Source organism: Solea senegalensis, linkage group LG11 (genome assembly GCF_019176455.1).
Source record: "Solea senegalensis isolate Sse05_10M linkage group LG11, IFAPA_SoseM_1, whole genome shotgun sequence".
Classification (NCBI taxonomy): Eukaryota; Metazoa; Chordata; class Actinopteri; order Pleuronectiformes; family Soleidae; genus Solea; species Solea senegalensis.
The window spans coordinates 17,973,798-17,995,771 of NC_058031.1; the positions used below are offsets into that span (position 1 = coordinate 17,973,798).

General features: G+C 38.1%; 1 protein-coding gene across 3 annotated transcripts; it reads right to left on the bottom strand.

Moving 5' to 3' along the window:
- Window positions 1–330: 330 nt before the first annotated feature.
- LOC122777797 lies at window positions 331–11,675 on the bottom strand. Of its 3 annotated transcripts, XM_044039279.1 has the most exons (19): window positions 11,611–11,675; window positions 11,385–11,508; window positions 10,575–10,679; window positions 10,067–10,171; window positions 9,798–9,902; window positions 9,280–9,384; window positions 9,012–9,116; window positions 8,743–8,847; window positions 8,226–8,330; window positions 7,957–8,061; window positions 7,153–7,242; window positions 6,630–6,700; window positions 5,856–6,479; window positions 5,017–5,721; window positions 2,993–4,757; window positions 2,412–2,588; window positions 1,894–2,070; window positions 1,582–1,628; window positions 331–1,302 (listed from the first exon to the last, which is right to left on the bottom strand). In XM_044039279.1, exons 2-19 carry the CDS (start codon window positions 11,402–11,404, stop codon window positions 764–766), a joined length of 5,055 nt encoding a protein of 1,684 aa, XP_043895214.1. In that variant the 5' UTR covers window positions 11,405–11,508; window positions 11,611–11,675; the 3' UTR covers window positions 331–763. The 3 variants fall into 3 exon arrangements, with proteins under 3 accessions (XP_043895214.1, XP_043895215.1, XP_043895217.1); XM_044039280.1 differs by lacking the exon at window positions 8,743–8,847; XM_044039282.1 differs by lacking the exons at window positions 7,957–8,061; window positions 8,226–8,330; window positions 8,743–8,847; window positions 9,012–9,116; window positions 9,280–9,384.
- Window positions 11,676–21,974: the final 10,299 nt, after the last annotated feature.

Sequence of the window (21,974 nt, forward strand, 5' to 3'; positions counted from 1 at the left end):
TCCACCCCAATCACAATCAACTCACCAGTGCATGATTATATGAAACAAATACTGTGTTTATACATTATATCATGTAAACACTTTTCCACATCCATGCACTGTACTGAGTTTTATTTAGTGAAGATATGTGCTTCACTCAGGTGTGACATCATGTTTTTATGTGTTACATTTCATCTGTGTGAAAAGTGCCATATAAATGAAGAGTGGTTGGTTGACTGATAGTTGGAACACTGGAACACACTATAATTATGAGCCACAACGTTACAGCTAAAAGAATTAGAATGAAATAGCTGACAAAACACAAAGTATATTAAAGAAAATACACTTTGGTAATAGTAGTGAAGGCAAACGTCTTTTTATTCACATAAATGAATGATATTTGTGATTATATGAAAACAGCATAAGGCATTAACGTCATTCATCAGTACATTTTAAATGTACTGTATTCTACATGTTACTTTTATGACCATCAATGGGTTAGCTTAAAACTGCCTCTGGCAGCTTTAAATTACTTTAATACTGTGAATACAATAATTATGTACACATGTAAAAATGAAAGGCTCCCAGTGTAAATAGTTGTAAACAACTTGTGCATCACAGTTTTAATTTACTCATCACCTCAGTGTCAGTACCACTGAAGAGCTTACCCAGGAAGAACAGCATGACCAATTCATCTCACATATCGTTGTATTGAAATGATGCAGTTCTGCTTTTGCGTAGCTATCATCAAGTACAATTACCTTTTCCCGCCACATTCAGGAGTTCACTCTATGTTGCACAAAGTCACAGAGCCCTTCTTAAACCAGAAGCCTGGGAATAGTGGTTTTGTGAATTTGGCATAAAAGGTGTGGATGTGGCTCAGCTTTGCTGGTGTAACACTGTAATAACTCAGACGACCACCGTCCCAATCCAGAAACACTGCTATTTTCTGGCAAACCTCAGATTGAATAGGAACAGTTTTGTTTCCACTCTTGGCAGTGTATCCAGTCGCTGAGCAATCCAGACTCCATGATATGTCGTTGCACCCTAGGCCACCCCTTTTGTCCAATTGTCTGCCCACTTTTTCATATGCCACTGCAATGCCCACCCTTCCTGCCCACTCCACCTCCCAGTAGCAAAGGCCGGTTAAGCCTTTGTTTAGCATTTCAGATCCGTCACAAAACATGTTAGTCCATTTACTTTTGTCCTGCTTCAAGGTGCCACTATCCCTCTCCCACACATCTTCTGAAGTTTTTACGTTCTTGCCCAGTACAGAAAGCCTCCGGTTTGCTGTGTTTATATCAAACACCAAATCTACACCATCTAACAGAGAGACAAACAACACGTACAAGTCAGTGAGTTGAGTAGTTCTTGTGCAAGTAGTAGACTGCATAGATTTAAAGAAAAACATTAAGCATTGATTTGTTTTGCAACTGAATATATATATATGTATATATATATGTATATATATATATTCATATATATATATATATATATATATATATATATATATATATATATATATATATATATATATATATATATATACACATACATACATACATATATATGTCAGACTCATATTAATATACAATAACTTACATTTTTTCAGTCCTGGCTTTAACCGATGTATTCCACCATGATCCAAACTGCACAAAATGAAGACAATTAAACAGTTGATCAAAATGACAACAAAAGCCACTGAAAACAATCAATATCTTTTAAGGTTGATCTTGTTCTGTTGTAAAGCAACAGGTACGTATAAAAATTTAACTTAGCGTATGGAGAACTAGTGCTTTTAACCTGAAATGAATGTAGTGATCCTGCTTTCCATCTACAATACTGTTGATACAGGGTCAATATAAGCAGTAGAACCAGTGACACACACAAACACACAGTGCAATTGTAACGTACCACAGAGTGTTCAGTTTCTTTTTTGGATCATCTTTTATATCAGTCAGCATCTTTGACCCGTTGTCACCTGGATGATTATAACTGAGATCCAGTTGCTTCAGATGGGAATGTATGTTGGAATTTAGAGCTGAGGCTATAGCAGAGCAGCCTTTCTCTGTCACCTGACAACCTGCTAGACTACACACACACACACACACACAAACACATTTTACATGTTATTATTTCTGATTTCCACATCCTCCTAAATTCTACTACTAAGCATATGTACTGGTTAATTAAATAGCAATTCATAACATGATAGAAGATATTTAATTGCTGACAAATGTTTTGCCACATATTTGTAAAATAAACAGTATGCATAAGTATGTTTTTCCTAAAGATTTATAAAGAAATTAAAATGAAAAGTTTCTTCAACATTCACTCAAGAGCAAAACAGACGTACATTCAAACATCAATGTAAACGTGTGTGGTCTCTACCACTCACCATGAATCATATAGTAACTTCAGTATACACTTACTTAACAGTCTCTAGTAGGCAATGCAAACTCCCCAGGCCTTTAGCAAGCAGCTCCACACCTGAATCCAGCAGATCATTATGATTCAGATCCAGCTTTGTGAGATTAGAGGATGAAGAACTGAGCACTGAGGATGTTAGACCTTTACAAGACTCCTCAGAGAGCTCGCACCAACTCAACCTGTGAAGAGAAACCGTTTTAGTTGGTTACTGTTTGGCAGGTGCTAATTCTAACAATATGCAGGTTAGTTGACTGTGCCTGAGACAGTATGATCTTGTTGTTTTCTCATCAACTAAACTGAACTAACCAACAGAACCATATCCGGTCTCATCGATATGAAACATTTGATTCCAGCGATTTACATGCTGTTTGTGAAACTTGTGCACTGAATGGGAATCAACCCATCAAACAACTGTGTAAGTGCAACTTACGTGTCTGATTAAAGAGGAGCCTGATACGACCTCAAGAAAGATAATCCTTTAAAAGTTTTGGTTTCCATAATTCTGAAATAATTCTATTTTGTTTTACATTGCAAGTTGAAATCAAATATGCAAGAAGAGTACTTTTTAAAGTAGGCTACTTACAAAGCTGTTTTAGCTACTTTGACGACTGGCAACATTTCCAGAAGAACCTTCTCTGATTTCTGGTACTTCTTCAGATCAAACACATCAAGATTCTCATCTGACATCAGCAGAACAAAATTCAGAGCTGACCACTGGGAGGCAGAGAACTTTTCAAATGGCAGTGTTTCTGATTGCAGGTACTTCCTAACTTCATTTACGAGAGAGTGATCGTTCAGCTCAATCAAACAGTGGAAAAGGTTGAGGTTTTTATCTGAATCCTTGATTTCTTCACTGATCTTCCCTTTGATGTAATCAATTATTTCCTCATTTGTCTCGTTGTTTTTGGACTTTTCTAGCAACCCGTACAGTAAGTCTTGATTGTTCTCCTGAGAAAGACCAAGCAGGAAGCGAAGGAACAGATCCCAGTCTCCATTTTGACTGTCTAAAGCCTTGTCCACTGCTGTCTTGTAGAAGTCTGACGCAGAAAAGGCTGCATCTGCTGAAGCTTGCTTCGATAGCAGATTTTCACCACTGTTTTTGAATGTATAAAACACATGAAGAGCTGCCAGGAACTCTTGAATGCTCAGATGGACAAAACAGAAAAAGTCCTTCTGCAGCACACTACACTCTCGTTTGACCTGAGTAAATAACCCAGAGAAGATCGCAGACTTTACGTCAACGTGACCTGGCAGGTCTTCTTGCGTGAAGAGAAAGTTTCCTTTCTCTGTCTCTTCAAAGGCGAGTTGTGCCAAAGATAGGATTGTTTCCTTGTTTCTTTCGTTCCAGCAAGAATCTGTCTTGTCTTTTTCATACTTCACATTAGCCTGTCTGCATTGCAGCAAGAGAAAGCGTATGTACATGTCAGTCAAAGTCTTGGGCATCTCCTCTTCTGGGTGTCGTTGCACACAGTCCTCCAGAACCTTTGCAGTGATCCAACAAAAGACTGGGATGTGACACATGATGAAAAGGCTCCTGGATGTCTTGATATGTGAAAAGATTCCCTCGAAATCTTTATCGAATCTCTTCTTGAAGTACTCCTGCTTGTGTTCATCATTAAATCCTCGCACCTCTGTAACCCGCTGAACTTTATCAGCAGGGATATTATTGGATGCGGCTGGTCGGGAGGTGATCCAGATTTGGGCTTTAGGAAGCAAGTTGCCTTTGATAAGGTTTGCCAGCAGCACATTCACTGTGCTTTCTTTTTTCACATCTGCTAAATGAATACTTTCACTGAAGTTTAGATCACAGCGACATTCATCAAGACCATCCAGGACAATCAGAATTTGGTACTTGTCATAGTTGGTTATTTCTGATGTCTTCATAATGGGAAAGAACTGATGAATGAGTTCCTCAAAACTGTATTCTCCACCTTTCATCAGATTCAGCTCCCGGAAAGGAAGTGGAAATATGAAGTTGATGTTATTATTAACACCACCTTCAGCCCAGTCCAGGATGAACTTCATTGATGCAAATGATTTTCCAATCCCTGCCACTCCTAATGTTAGAGCAGTTCTAATTGGTATATTTTCACCACATGCAGGTTTGAAGATTTCATGACATTCAATGTTGATTTCTTCTTTCACTGGTTTGAATTTTGCCTCTTGAACTTGTCTGGTTTCATGTTGAACATTGACCTCTCCCCTCTCTCCTGTTATGATGTACAGAGGTGTGTAGATATTATTCAGAAGAGCAGACGTTTTCTGCTGATCAATCCCCTCTCCTACCCAGGTATATTTCTCCTTCAGCTGGGATTTAAGTTTCCTTTGACTTGCGACATCAGGCTTCTCTGTAAAAGATGACTGACATGAATAAATAAAGAATTTCTGTTGTGATGCAATAGTGTAGCACTAAAGCGTAACACAAGTAAAGGTAGTGGTCACCTATTAAATCAATTGATTGACACATTATGAAGCACATTAACATTTAGTGTCCCATGTTGAAAACTGTGTTATAAAAGTGTTATTAAATCAATTCAACATAGCTCAGTTGCACTTGTGAAATGCTGGGATGTGAATGTGCCCATACTTCTACTCTCATGTGTTTACCTCGTATTTCTGTTGTCCTGTCAAATATGCCATCAGGCAGACCTTTCAGAGATGAAGGTCCAGAGATTAACCAGAGTTTGGCAGAAGGGAACAGGTTTCCTTGGATGAGGTTTGTCAGGAGCACACCCACAGGTGCTCGTTTTGTGACATCTTCAATCATGTCACTCTTAAAGTTGAGAGGAAGTTGACAGGAGTCCAGTCCATCCAAGAGAAATATAACTTTGAAACTTTCATAGTCAGATATTACCGACTCTTTGGTTTCCTTAAAGAAATGATTAATAAGTTCCCTCAAGCTGAGTGTTTTGTCTTTTATGGAATTAAGTTGACTGAGGTTCAGTGCAAATAGAATTTCATCATCTTTAAAATATTTTAAACCAAAATCGAACCAAGATTTTTCTTTAGTCCACTCTTCAATGAATTTCTCCACATAGAAGGTTTTGCCAATATCCAGTTGTTTGATTGTCAACACCTTCTTGATTTTCTTCTTTTTTTCATCATTGAAGATATCAGGTATCTTATTCACTCTTGTCACTGACCTTGGCAGTGTCTTTCCATTTTTGTCTTCAACCTCACCAGCACTGTTTTCTCTAATAATGTGTTCGATATTTTCTTGGTTTGGATGGGTTTCATCTCTAGTTTGAGCATTTTCTCTAGAATATCTTTCCCGTAGTTTTGATATCAGCTGCTTTCTGCGCTCTGAGGTCTCTGAATGAACAGAAGAATTCAGCATATTAAGAAACTTTTGTAGTGTTTTCTGTTTAAAATAACATTTGTCAAGAAAAAACAGTATGACATGAATGCCAATATATTATTAGCTATGGAAGTGTTAAGTTTCTTACCTCGACATTCAGTCACTTTGTGAATATACTCAGGTGGAATCTTGTCCACTCCTGAAGGTTGAGTGATGATCCAGAGTCGGGCAGAGGGAAGCAGCTTCCCCTTGATGAGGCTTGTTAGCAGCACATCGATCGAGGCCTGCTCTTTTATGTCAGTCAGGTCCTCTTTTTTAAAGTCAAGGTCAAGTTCACATTTCTCCAGGCCGTCGAGGACAAAGGCTATTTTAAATGCATGATGGATTGGAACTGTATGTTGTTCAATGTCAAAAAAAATATTAAGGAGATCTTCCATGCTTTGAACCTTGTTTCTTCTTGAATTTAGGTCACTGAAATGCAATGTCACTATCAAGTCAATGTGTTTGTTGGATTTTCCTTTTGCCCAGTCAACCATCATCTGCTTTGTCTTGAATGTTTTGCCTATTCCATCTACACCCTTTGTCAGCACTGTTCGCATTTCATTTCTCAGTTCAAATATTTCGTTGTAGTTTTTCAGTTGCTTATTCTTGTTTTTGTCAGCTTTGATCTCAAAGAGGTCTGTGTTGGATTTTGTTTTACTCTCATCCCCATACATTCTGAGGATTCTCTTCTTCAGGAGTGGTGTCAGTGTGTTGTGTTGGTCATTTGTTTCTAATGAGAAAAAAGACAATAGAGATATAGGGACACTATAAATAACACTAGTTATTTTGGACTCAATATAATGCAAACTAGCACACAATGCTAGCTAAACCCAGAGACTGACTATGAATATAGAATGTTGAAAAGTGTATGTTTTGGTACCATATTCTTCAGGGTTAGAGTTGAAGTTGAGAGGGTCATCCGTTCTCATTTGACAACGTGACTGGAAAGAACTTAAGCGCAGACAAAACATTATAACTTCAGCAGAGAGAAAGCAGTTCCCACTCATGTTGTTTAGATGTTTGTGTGACACAAAATCACGCATTTATTGTAAAACAGCACCATCAACCAAACAAGATGACAATCCTAATCAATATTTACTGTGACATGCATGTTTGTCTAACCTTAGCTTTTTATTTTTTTTATTTTGAAGATAACATTTTGCTTTTATAGGATGTACTGTATCTCTGTTTGTGGGAGAGACTGGTCTCTGTTTCTCAAATGGGTTCAGACATAAATATTGTAGAAAATTACTTTATAATCAAACCGTAAAATGTATTTATAACATATTTCACCAGTGTTCTATTGATAAAGTCTGGATTTAGTCCTGATTTAGTCCCAGCATTAAACACTGATGACTTGGACAAGAGCATTGAAATTATTAAAATGTGCACTCATGTCTTACCTTGGTTGGTCATCTTTGTTGATAGGTTTGCCCATAGACCTGTCACTTGCCATAGAAGCACTGCTGGCTGCAGAAGACCCTGATCCTTTTCTGTTAGGCCAGTTTGGAGACACAGATTGTGGAAATACAGTTGCAGTCAATGTTCAGTCAGGAAAACTACTCTTTTGACTTCTACTGTATTGCACATCCTCCACCTCCCCATCAAAGCTCAGTCACAAAAATATCTGTGTAAAAAAAATTCAACCTCAAAAAATTCAGTCAAGAGAGCCAGCGTCAACATACGAGACACAAGGGAGAAGCAATCGATCCCTGTCTCAATTCATCCAACACCAAGCAATTTCCCATTGACCACAATAGTAAAAGAGACACCTGAACACTGAATTTTTGTACACTGAATTTATTTTAACGTTGAAAAAAAATCAGTGCTTGAAATTTGATGGTTTTTAAAATTCAAAGTCTAATTTTGATGCAAAAAAATTCAGTGTTAGAAATTCAAATTCAAACTCAGATGGCACAAATTTACTTCCATACCGGGGGCCCCGAGCCCTGTTTGCCAGTCCCAAACGCAGATAAATGAGTTGGAATTGTGACAAATTCGTTGGTAGTTCTAAGCATATTTAGGGTGTTATTTGCTCACTTCTTGTTGCTCCCACAACATTATTCCCCTGCTTCCCCTGTCGTTTACAATTACATACACATTGTCAATTATGCAACTTAGGCGATGACGTAATTTTGTGACTCCTAGTGACTTTTAGGACAGCCAGTAGCTACTTTCCTTACAGAGGAGTTGGCAACACTGCTTACCTGGGTTCATTATTAGTGAAGTTGATGAGCTTGCCCATGGATCGGTCACTTTTTAAAGAAACACCGCTGTTTATAGGAGAGTCTGGCCTTTCTGTCACAGACTGGCTGTAAATACAAAAAATGTTTAAAGTTTTGTTCATTGTAAAAGCTTTACATATTCAGCTGTATGTTAGTCTTTTAATGTGCTACTTTTGTTCAGACTGTTTTGCCTTTATCACCAAATCCAATTCTCTCCAAGTTCCAATATGATCAGAATTACTGTATTTTACCTTTGTTCATCATGAGTGAAGTTGATGAGCTTGCCCATGGATCGGTCACTTTTTAAAGAAACACCGCTGTTTATAGGAGAGTCTGGCCTTTCTGTCACAAACTGGCTGTAAATACAAAATTGTTTTAAGTTTTGTACAATGTCAAAGCTTTAAAACGACCGGATATTCAACTTTATTTTAGCGTTTTATTTTGCTACTTTTGTTTAGGCTGTTTTGCCTTAATCTCCAAATCTTTTTATTTCCAAGTGTTGTTCATTCATTCATTTTGTACCATTTTATCCACACAGGCGACTGGAGCCCACCTGACAAGGCAAAAGCCAAATCAGGTTGCACCATGGGCAGGTCACCAGTCCAACAACCATTCTCTCTCACTCTCTGTGTCAAACCTTAACATTTTAAACACATTCAACAATTTGAGCTTTAGGCGATGACGTAATTTTGTGACTCCTAGTGACTAGTGACTTTTAGGACAGCCAGTAGCTACTTTCCTTACAGAGGAGTTGGCAACACTGCTTACCTGGGTTCATTATTAGTGAAGTTGACGAGCTTGCCCATGGATCTGTCACTTTTTAAAGAAACACCGCTGTTTATAGGAGAGTCTGGCCTTTCTGTCACAGACTGGCTGTAAATACAAAAAATGTTTAAAGTTTTGTTCATTGTCAAAGCTTTACATATTCAGCTGTATTTTAGTCTTTTAATGTGCTACTTTTGTTCAGACTGTTTTGCCTTTATCACCAAATCCAATTCTCTCCAAGTTCCAATATGATCAGAATTACTGTATTTTACCTTTGTTCATCATGAGTGAAGTTGATGAGCTTGCCCATGGATCTGTCACTTTTTAAAGAAACACCGCTGTTTATAGGAGAGTCTGGCCTTTCTGTCACAGACTGGCTGTAAATACAAAAATTGTTTAAAGTTTTGTTCATTGTAAAAGCTTTACATATTCAGCTGTATGTTAGTCTTTTAATGTGCTACTTTTGTTCAGACTGTTTTGCCTTTATCACCAAATCCAATTCTTCCAAGTTCCAATATGATCAGAATTACTGTATTTTACCTTTGTTCATCATGAGTGAAGTTGATGAGCTTGCCCATGGATCGGTCACTTTTTAAAGAAACACCGCTGTTTATAGGAGAGTCTGGCCTTTCTGTCACAAACTCGCTGTAAATACAAAAATTGTTTTAAGTTTTGTACAATGTCAAAGCTTTAAAACGACCGGATATTCAACTTTATTTTAGCGTTTTATTTTGCTACTTTTGTTTAGGCTGTTTTGCCTTAATCTCCAAATCTTTTTATTTCCAAGTGCTGTTCATTCATTCATTTTGTACCATTTTATCCACACAGGCGACTGGAGCCCACCTGACAAGGCAAAAGCCAAATCAGGTTGCACCATGGGCAGGTCACCAGTCCAACAACCATTCTCTCTCACTCTCTGTGTCAAACCTTAACATTTTAAACACATTCAACAATTTGAGCTTTAGGCGATGACGTAATTTTGTGACTCCTAGTGACTAGTGACTTTTAGGACAGCCAGTAGCTACTTTCCTTACAGAGGAGTTGGCAACACTGCTTACCTGGGTTCATTATTAGTGAAGTTGACGAGCTTGCCCATGGATCTGTCACTTTTTAAAGAAACACCGCTGTTTATAGGAGAGTCTGGCCTTTCTGTCACAGACTGGCTGTAAATACAAAAAATGTTTAAAGTTTTGTTCATTGTAAAAGCTTTACATATTCAGCTGTATGTTAGTCTTTTAATGTGCTACTTTTGTTCAGACTGTTTTGCCTTTATCACCAAATCCAATTCTCTCCAAGTTCCAATATGATCAGAATTACTGTATTTTACCTTTGTTCATCATGAGTGAAGTTGATGAGCTTGCCCATGGATCGGTCACTTTTTAAAGAAACACCGCTGTTTATAGGAGAGTCTGGCCTTTCTGTCACAAACTCGCTGTAAATACAAAAATTGTTTAAAGTTTTGTACAATGTCAAAGCTTTAAAACGACCGGATATTCAACTTTATTTTAGCGTTTTATTTTGCTACTTTTCTTTAGGCTGTTTTGCCTTAATCTCCAAATCTTCTTATTTCCAAGTGCTGTTCATTCATTCATTTTGTACCATTTTATCCACACAGGGGACTGGAGCCCACCTGACAAGGCAAAAGCCAAATCAGGTTGCACCATGGGAAGGTCACCAGTCCAACAACCATTCTCTCTCACTCTCTGTGTCAAACCTTAACATTTTAAACACATTCAACAATTTGAGCTTTAATGTGCTTTTTATTCCCAGACTGTTTTGCCCTTGCCTCCATATCTTATCATATCCAGGAGCCAGTATTACCAATATTATTTTACCTTGGTTCATCATGAGTGAAGTTGACGAGCTTGCCCATGGATCTGTCACTTTTTAAAGAAACACCGCTGTTTATAGGAGAGTCTGGCCTTTCTGTCACAAACTCGCTGTAAACAAAAGATAATCATTCAGTTAATAATTTTTAATTTTTAATAACTTTTTATTGAGCATTGAAATTATGAAATATTGCTCATGTCAAAGACCTATATTCAACGTAGAAATATTTTTTTATTGTTTTAAGACTGCTGTGAAGTAGTGACTTATGTTAGTCTTGTAGAATACAAAAGGAAATGTCTCTAACTCTCTAACTGAAGCACTAGCACATAGTAGAGCACAGTCTTTGCTGTTGGCGATGCCAGCACACTTCCAGCACTGAAATCCAGCCTAAGACATTCACTGCAAGCATAGTTGTCAGCAGGGACATAAAAAAACAACAACTTTTTAACCAATTAACAGACGGCTCACCATATAACTCTTAGCCTAACAGTATGTTTACAATTTTATCTCACTCTTGTACAGAATGGTAACTGAAGTTAGCCTCACTTTCTAAACCACTCACTCTCCACACTAAAAAGTCCAATTGGGAATTTTACATCATGACAGTTGTTGAGCCATGTCTGCCTCCATGTGTAAGATTAAAGGCATTATTTTTCTTATTACTGTGATTAAAAATATTGTCCTTGAGTCCCTGACTGTAACCTTATTTCCCCCAGCAGGGATGAGGATGAAGAAGTCAGTACCTCATATAATCACACTTTAATATAAAAACAGACCTATTACTTTTACAGTGTAATATTGCACTTTGCACTTACTCCTCAGTTGATGTGGCCATGACTTGTCCGTCAGGCACCTTGGTTTTTCTCTCATGTGAAGCTGAGTGTTGAGGCTGTTGAGGATCCTCGGCCACAGCTCCTAATTTAGAAAGAACGACTATATCTGGAGAGGCACATACTTATAGTTAGAACAATTCAGGCGAACATGACGTACATTAAAGCTGCTGAAGACGAATCAGGACATTATTGAGTCGCTCAATCTTACCAGACGGTGCAGATGAAGCCACAATCTCCACTCATGATTTCACAGGGTTTTTTTTTTCGCAGATAGAAGTGTGTGATGACACTTTCAGTTTCTTTTTAAGTCAAGGGGGAGGAGAGTTTGTAAAGCAGCTCCTTCTGAAAATAACTGCAACATTTTGTCACACAAACAATGTTTGAAAAAGTGGTGTGAATTTTTGAAAGTCACTTTTAGCACATATACAACAATATTTGTTAACTTAGAAATACAGAGCAAGGAAGGTAAATAACTGAGAAGACTCCCCATAGAAATGTTGGAATTTAGTGCCTCCTCAGTCTCACCCTGTCATGCATCGCCACTCATGAGATCCACATACACACAATGCAAATATACAACTTGACACACACACACACACACATATGACCCTGCATCAGACCTGTACTGTGTTTCGTCCAAGAATGTGTGCGTGGGAGAGCGAGGCAGAGATTCTGTGTGTGTGTGAGTGAATGACTTTAGTGCCTTTACACTGGGTACACATGGTGAGCACCTGTTCACCGCTCTCCTCCATGTTTTTTCATTACCCGTGCAGTTCATTGAACCTTAATTACCCTCACAACCTGACTCACTTCTTCCTACTCCCTTTGTCCTCATATTTCCTCTATCTGTTCTCTGCCTCCCAACCATAAATGAGTCATTTTATACTGCGTGTCCACATATTGGATTTATGAGAGACCTTAGAAAAAGAGAACTGTCAGAACTAATGCGGCAGAACTCAGGATTTTACTGACTTCATCTGTGCCACATCTTTAAGACTCTCCATCGATTACAGAGAGGATCCTGGTGTGTTTGCAGGATTGAGTAGGCGAGAAAGACAAATTGTAACCGTGTTAACGTGTGTGTCCACGTCTGTGATACCATGTTTGAGTATCTGTTACTGAAGTCCAGATGCAGAAACATGTGTAAAGCATCAGCACATTTACAGACTGATGGCATGGTGGCACTGGAGTACGTGCATCAAACATTTCAGTGGAAAATACACAAACAAGGATCAAACAAAGATCAGACGTCAGTGCAGAAACATATACAAATACATGGCCCTGCTCCATAATGTTTCAGGAAACAGCAGGAGGAGAAGTTAAGAGGTTGTGCATGTGTGCATTTGTGTGTGCGCAGAACGGCCTCAACCTGAGATGGAGCATTTTGTCGTCTGATTCAGCCACTTCTGAAGGACTAAACAACACTGATGTAGAGAAGGCACCATCAGTATGTCAGTCAGTAATGTGCTTAGTTTTTGTCTTTTTATTTATTTTATTTATTTCATACATAATCCTTTTGGGTTCATATGAAGTGTATTTAGTTTTCTCTGCCGACACTTTTGAAAGGTTGCATTAGAGTATTCATAAATAATAAAACGTTTTGAACTTGTTTTTGTTCACAATATGGGACACAAGGCTATGCAAGTTAATTAGGTTGAGTGAACCCTTCGTCTAGGGGTTTAGTGGTTTTTTTTAATTTTGCTCATATTTTTCCTCAGGTTGAGCTTCTGAGACTCCTGACTCACAAACAATGTGATGTTTCTCCTGAGAGTTATTTATTATTATTTATTTTATGTTCATGTTCATCTTTATTCTGTTGGCTGTTTGATTTTTACCTTTCACACTAACTGCATCCAACCTCAACAGTAATTATGCACGTTTTGCATTTCAAACTTCTTATTTGTAGACTGTTTTATTTGATCTTTTATTTCCTCTGTTCTAATACATTTTGAAATCTTTTGCTGGGGTTTTATGACACAATACTTGTTATGACTTTTTGAATCTTGCACCTGGCAAATTCTCCATATTACAAAAAACTAAAACTAACACTAAAATTAATAAAAAAACTAAACTAATGAAAAATCCCAAACTATTATAACCATGTCCATATCCCTCCATGCCGATTTCCTCAACAACCTTTGGAGGGAAAGTCATGTGATTGTATGACATCCATGAGACCATGAAGGTGTGTCTCCTCCACTGCAGGAACAAGGAACCATTTAACCGACCTATTTCATTTTAAAACACTGACACATACCTGGTTATGATTGCTGACCAGTCTTTACAATAGCTCATAAAATCACAGCATATTAAAAGCCCTGCTGCAGCAACTATGCCGCTCTTTCCCTCGCTCTCTCTCTCTCATTGTCTTGGCTCTTTCACACTTTCTAAATACCTAATGCAGAAACTCTGCATATCTCACTGTGACATAGCTGTGGCAGAAGGTCATTCACACATCCTCACACATTTGGATAATCCATTCAGTTCCTGGTACTATAGTTCCTGAAACTCTGAGGTGGAAATATTCTTTAATAGATTACTCAAAAGGACCAAAGGTCAATTTGTTGTAGCTCATAGTAATGTCATAAAAAAAAATGTGGGAACTTGCATGTTGCTAAACTACATCCAATCCTCAATATATTTATTTTCTGTTGTTTTTTTCACCGGTCTCATTCTGTCTTTGTTCTCTGCGACTTCCGCTTCTGTCCCTCTACTTTACTCGATTCTTTTGTCCAGGATTCCCTCCCGTGGATAGTTTGGATAATGCGACAGTTGGAGACCACAGCCAGTAACATAAAGAGACACAGAACACACACAGGGACGTGGCTCCCTGATGACAGACACATGCATAAACGCTGATAAAACACAAAGAAATACACTCTGGCAAAACACTCACTATGTTATACATGTACAACATTCACTGCACTATGTTGTGTTGAGGCCATGAGATCATTAAATCAAAACTATTTGCCTTCAGGAAAATAATGAGGTCAACAATTTTCACAGGCACAAACTTAAAAGCATTCAGAAAAAGAGAAAGACAGTGTCTGCCTCTGTCTCAGACTCTTCTTCTGATTCAACAGTCATCCTTCTGCACAAGTGGAATAAAGATAGTAGCAATAAAATGCCATTTGTTTTAATAGTTCATTAATAATGTCTGTTTAAAGAGGCAACAGACAACTTTGATGTCCCTGTCAATTCTATTGAGGTGTTATTAATATTTGGTCACTGTGATAAAAAATGCATTAAGGATGCAAGATGTACTTTATCCAGAGCTTGTGTTGTGCAAGTGGCAACCATTCATGATGTCACCTATGAGAACCTGAAGTCTTGTGTTTAAGCCTCAAGACTTGTAATTTGAGTTGAGATTTTAAGACAACAAGAAATTCACACATGCAGCCTATTTAATGAAGTTATGTTAATCACACTGGTGTCCACTCATATTGCATATGTCTAATGCTTAACTGTTTTAAGCATTACTGTTTTTCTTCTAAACGGAAACATAATTTACAAAACTGACATTCAAACTGCAGAGTCATCCCCTGTACTGGTTATTGAAGGTTTTCTTACTTCCATTCATTTCAAACAGCAAATCGTAAAACTACTTCCACTTTATAGTCTATGGTGCTGTGCCGTAAAAAACACAGGTTTCTTATTATGACGCAACGCTGGCTCCTTTCTTTTTTTTAAATGTTGTATGTGTACTGCATAGTAATCACAATGCTTTTGTGATTTTAACATTTCAAAAAACAAGTGAAAAAGTGTCTTTTGTGGAAATTTTAGAATAAAGCAGCAGGAGAAAAAGCCATCAACCTGTAAAACTAGAGTGTATTCTATAAGCAAAAACCACAGACAAATATGCAATTAGTTATCGTTTGCGTTGCATGCTTTAAACAAGCCATGGATCAGGATGAAAATGGGAAGCACATCATACACTATTTTATATGTACATATATATATACATGTATATATGTATATATATATATATATATATATGTGTGTGTGTGTATATATATATATGTGTGTGTGTGTATATATATATATGTGTGTATATATATATATATATATATATATATATATATATATATATATATATATATATATATATATATTTCATACCAGCAGTGACTAAGAAATGATAGATTCCTGCTTGAGCAGCACAAGGTGCAGACTGAGCGACTGGTTTGCCAAAATAAAGTAGAAAGAAAAACAATCATTTAGTGTAGTTACCTGGGTGGAATGAACGAGCGCTACCAGAACAGGGTCGTCCCTGTCTGTCATCTCTTGAAAACCCAGCTCTTCCAAGAGCATCTTCTGTCCTAGCTCTTACCTTACCCTCTACCCCCTCCTTCTGCACTTGGATCCACCTCTGCACTCTCACCCTCTATCAGTCCAGTGGAGTTCTTTCCAAGACGACTTCTATGTAGCTTATTCCTCTTTTATAAGTGGCTTTGGATAAAAGTGTCTGTTTAAATGTAAACGTAAATGATGAACCAGATGGAAAAGTAAATGCTTTTGTAAGCACACATTTATGATTCATCACGTGCTACCAGGACAGTTTCACTGACAGCACTGATCTTATCAGAGAGCTGAACCCCATGTTATGCTGCGAAATGTGGTGTTGTACCATTTAGCTGCTACTGCATCGACTGAGGCGAGAGAGAGGGGTTTTAAGGGATTAAGAGTGATGAATGATCTGGGATTAAAGAATCAGAATGGTTTCTTTCAAGTGTCAACTGTCCACTCCATGGTGTTCAGGGTCAGGTGTAAACTGTGTTCACTAGAATGGAAGACAGACTGTGAGTTTATTCTGTTTTTGTAAAAAAAAAAAAGTTTTGTTTACCTTGCGGTGAAATAAAGTTTTCATTAAAACTCCATGTGCAGTGTAAAGGGGATATAAAAATTATGCCCATAATCCTTGCTGTCATTATGGTTTTCTCTCAGCTGCCATGAAGTAGTTTTTACGGAACGACGCCAAGTCTATATTCTGAGCAAGAGGAAGGATTAGATAGATATCACACTTTCAAGTTATACAATATTATGAATGAGCCTTCTGAATGATAAATAGTATATAACAAATAATATATAAATGCAGCAAACTATTGGACAGTGGCATGTGAGACAGATATGTTGGCAAAATGAGTCCTCAGGACGTTGAGACTGTGGGTGACTGACAAGATAAGTTTACTTTAGCCGGGAGTGTAATTGCATGATATCTGTGCTCACAATCACACACTCTCTCTGTGTCTCTCACTGTCTGTCTGCTCTCTGCTTCAATGAAATTCATCTCGTTCTGTGGAGTTGTTTTTCCCTCCCGGTGGTTAATAATACCTCTCTTGTCTTTCTTTCATCACCAGTTAGGAGCACCCCCACCCCTCCTAACTACTCTCTCTGCCCCATGTCCAGCTTTGAAAGATGAGCAGCCAGCCATCGCTGTGTGTGCATGTGTGTGTGTTATTGTATGGGTGTCTTTGTGTGGACCAAAAAACTTAAAAACCAAGAGGAGCGGGGACATCTTTGTTTGTTTTATCTTGCTTTAAAATAAAACAGTCTGGGTAAGTTACGCCCACGTGGAGAAACAAATGAACTCATGAAAAGTAATAAGTGAGATTAATTAATCGCTAATACATCTGGTTTCAAGATTATTCACATTTCATTACAGCAGCTGGATTATGGTTCGCATTATGTTCTGCAGATATTTTAAACATGTGTTCAAAGGAGGTAGAAATAATATATTAGTGAAGCCAGAAGCTTGTTAGGAAGTGTGTTTCTAATAATGAGGCTGGACTAAGGCGGTGGTTCGGAAGTATTATTATTCTAAATATGCAGGTCTCGCTGCTGATCTGGTTAGGAGAGGCATTGGGTTCTGGAGCTGGGAGTGGGGCAGGTTGCAAACTAAAGTTACCGCTTGGCAAACAAAGGCTTCGTCAATCTACGTTTTGGCTGTGGCATTACGACACCGTGCGACTGACTGAACAAAGAATGAAAGGAGGGACCCAGGTTTCCTTCTCCTGCTACAGGTGTGGTGTGAACTGGCTGACATGTCTGACATTTGCAGAATATTTAGCAAGAACCAGATAAGTCAGAGACCACATCCTGCATCAAAACACACAGCCAGGAATAATAAAAGGTTAAGGTTACAAGTCGAGATATTGCAGGAGAATAGTGGCTTTAGTGAGACATTAGGGAGACATTTTGTCCCATAAGTGAGAGCGAGGGTTTCTGGCAGAGGGACTTATGAAATATCCTGATCACATCTCCTGATCACATATCTATATATATATGTATATATATATATATATATATATATATACACATATATATATAGATAGATATATAGATAGATATATAGATATACAGTCACAAGCAAACACACTAATATGCACATATGGAAATGCCCCCCTGCACGCACCAAGTTATTGGCTGCCATGATGATTCATGTGGTCATGGTGTATGATAATTTCCCTAAAGGCCAAACTCTGAACTATGACCCCTCCAATGGCACAAAGCATGTGAGTGCTCCCTCACAAAGGTCATATCCATATAGTCGCCTGTGCATTTTCTCCTTCTTTCACCTCAGTTACTCACATCCATCGCTTCTCACCTTCCTCTCACCTTTACACTTTGCCTTCCCCATGTTTCTTCACAATTTTCCCCCCGCTTCCACTATACCTACTCAGAGCAGATGCATACCAAACACATCGCTGATAAGACTTATGAGCTCCTGGAATGCTTTTCACCTTGTCGCTCTTAAATTCATGCCACTTACTTCCAAACGTTAACATGTAATTTCCTGCATCTGCTTGTTTTTATTTTGATGGATGCTGCAGGTGGATGCTGGTGGTGTGGAAAAAAAAACGCAGGCAGTTATTCTGAGGTAATGACAGGCAAAGCGAGAGATGGGGGAGTATTTAAAGCTGAAACACGTGGGTGGATGAAGACGTTGTGTATGGTAGAGCATGTTGGAGATTGTGGCATATAGCGATAACTCACAAGCTTCACTCCATACAGTATCTTACTATCACTGAAGACACCTCACCTGCTACACCTGTTGTTGTTAGTGGCTACACCTGTTTAACTGAATGTTAAACATAGAAGTGATTTTAACATGGAATTGGTTGTTGGTGCCGGTATTTCCTTTATAGCAGAGGTCACAAGACAATGCACAGACTGGTTTGGAATGATAAAAAAAGACTAAAGTCATTTGCATTAATAACTCAAATAACCACTCCTTACAACTAAGCTATACAGAATTTCTGAATGCACAACACATCAAATCTTGAAGCAGATGTGCAGTAGAAGACCACACCAGGTGCCACTCCTGTGTACCTAATAAAGTGACAGTGAGTGTATGTTGTTATCATGATGTGGCACAGATAGCAGGACAGATTTGATGCAAGAGTCTGGGTTTTGTGTTCCTCGTCCCACATGTTTGGATTAAGGCCATTACAATATTTGGGGAAGGGAAGATGGTGGTTGTGGTTATAGTAAATATTGAAAATGTCAACAGTCCTCAAGAAGTAAAACAGCATAAACATGTTAATCATGCGTTGCAGCTCGACTGCTGTTGCTCAAAAGAAAACAAATGATCCATGTTAAATGTGAGTTTAAGCTGACTTGAAGTGTTCTATCTTCTATCTCTCCAGTTCCCCTCTGTTTGCTTTGTCAGTCTGTTTCTAACTATGGCCATCCTCTCCTTATGTCCAATTAAGTCATTTGTCCACTTGTTATCATTATCCACCATTATACGTACACTCAGAGTAGTCCCAATCCCTGCAGGGTGTTACCTTCCTTGTTCTTATCAGCTGAAGCCAAATAAGTCTAAACACACAAGCTGAGGCCTAAGCAGTGTCTCATATGTAATCTCCAATAAACATTAACAGCTGAATCCAGCTTAGCAGTTATTAGGGAGGGGAGAGGGGGAGAGAAAGGGACAGGGTGAAAGAAGAAGGAACAAACAGAAAGCTCAATATTCTGCTCACATTCCTTCATGATCTCCACTTATTATTTTTATTTCGCTTCTCTGTTTTTTTTCCCCTGCTATCATAAACTTCATCCACATGGCTCATGCAGACGTCTAATACCCTCAGTGATATATAGACTAGATAAATAATTGGATCAGCCCATAATTACACTCACTCCTTCTAAAAAAAGGTCTCAAAATACACAAATTCTAATCTACACATGCTCACACACACGCATATATCAATGTTTCATATCTCTGCACATACTAGTAGGTTACAGGTGGATATACTCACAGTAACATACTCATTACTCAACTCACACACTTATTAACACGTTGTCATTTGTTTTGGAATATCCCCACCCCTTCAGAAAACCTGAAGCCAACGTTATTACTGTAACACTGTAATTATGAAGGTGGAGCTGTGATGCTGACTAATCCACACACGACTAAGAAACTGAGAAAACAATGGTCAACTTGACTTAGAATTACTTAGCTTGCTAAGTAAAGGAATACTTCACCGATTTGCATTGAGTTTTGTATTACTACAATAGGGGTAGTATGTTTTGAAAAATTGTGCTTCCCAACCTCAGTTTCCATTGAGTTGAGAAATATCTTCATTCTCTTTTTTTGGTACGTGTTCAACCACAAGTTGAATGTGTGAACTTTCAGTTGAAAATATTCCTGTTTCTCTTCCTTTCATTCTGCCATCCTCCTCACTGTTTTTTGTCTTTTCTCCAATTCTTTTTTAAACTTTCCTCTCCCCCCATGTCCAGCATTTAACTAGCTAGTTAAGTAATCATCGTTCCCTGATGAGTTTATCGCTGCAGTCACTGTTAGTGTCAGGTAAATTGTCAGTTAAAGAAAGGTGGAATTAGTGGATCAAAGTAACTGCAAACCTCAGATTTTTTTTGCAATAAAAACAGTGACCACAAAAACAAGAGGTTCAAATAAATAAATAAGCAGCCACTTTATCCACGTTGTAACTCCCTGTCTCTTGTCTCTATGGCAAAATAAAGAGTGCGTTGCAGCAGTTGCAGTCTCTAAATGCTGAAGAACGGCACACACAACATACACATCTATCACACAGCATACTGCAAAACAGACCATTGGAATATATACATTAAATCTGACCAAAGACAGAAGATGGACACTGAGTGCTGGAGACAGGAAAACATCGGCACAAAACACATTCCAACACTGAGCAAGTGCTGAGTGTTTCCCTGTGGAGCTTTTCTGACACGAGTTGACATTAAGCTGACAACTGCACGCTGACTGCAGTCCATTACACGTTTGTGTATCTGTTTATGGGCGTGTCTAAAGAATGTAAATCCTTCATCAACTGGGGTAAAGGAAAGGTGATGTGATGTTAGAGTGAAAAACAGCAAAGAATTGTAGCGGGTGGAAGAAGCGTTGACCTTGAAGTTGAGACCGGGCAACGTGATGTTGTTTGTCCAGCTGCAGGCCGCATTCAGCTGAGAGTTGCAGGCCAGTGTTAAGACTGTGGTTGAATTAGGAACGATACATTTGATAAAAACTCGTCGAGACATCTCATCCATGGCTCTTGTTACTGTGTGGTGTCACCATATTCTTCATCGGACTGTTGTGTAGTACCTTTGACCTCAACCCTCTGAAGTACAGACCTGTTTTGTCTAAGCCTTTGAACTCTGACCTTCAGTCTGGGGTCATGCCCATCAGGAGCAGTGGCAGTGTGATTATAGGCCTTTCCAAAAACGCACAAGTTCCAGGCTGCACAGTTGTTTCTTTATAATTCATTAAAACTCAGAAAGATCTCCATTAAAATAAGAAATACAATGTTATAATATTAGTTGATTAAATGATTCTAACAGAAAGACTTTGAGCTTCAAGCTGGTATTTTATTATAATTCAGTCCTTGTTGTCATCTATTGGCCCAAATTTAAAATCAACTGTTGTTTTTTCAAAACTATGGTTCACAAAGATCATACATACTGTATCATCTGATCCAGAGTATTGAATAAGTTAAGCATATTCAAATTTCAATGTGACTTCCTAGTAAAAATTAAGGTTAAAGTAAATAAAGGCAAAATAAATTGATTGATTGACTTCATTAAAAACAGTGAATACAGTGACGTTGGTCAAATTATCAGCACACTATGTCTAAAATAAAATGTAACTCAGATAAAGTGGGTACTTGCTGTTTTTGTTTTGTCTTTCAGGAGTTACACATTTCTGACAGAGGTTAGCGGCCTCCTTTTTTCGTCATCCTTCAAACTCTGCTGCCATCTAGTGACCCCAAACTGTAATCACATTATTTCACCCAGTCTGAAAAATGCTAAGCATGATATTTTTAGATAGTTTTTTTTGTGAATTCTTTTTATTGAATTTTCCTTTTAACAAACAAAAAACAAAGCAAAAGAACAACCCTCATTCCCACCCACCAACCCACTGCACTAGAGTATCATGCACAGTAAAAAAAAAATTTGTATGTCATTTACAATAAATAAAAGACAGCAGATAGGCCTATCTTTACAATTATGGAGTTATAACATCAAAGGTCATTTCTTCAATAATTCGGAGAACTGCTGGCCACACAGTAACACATTTTTGTATATTGCCCTGTATAGAGT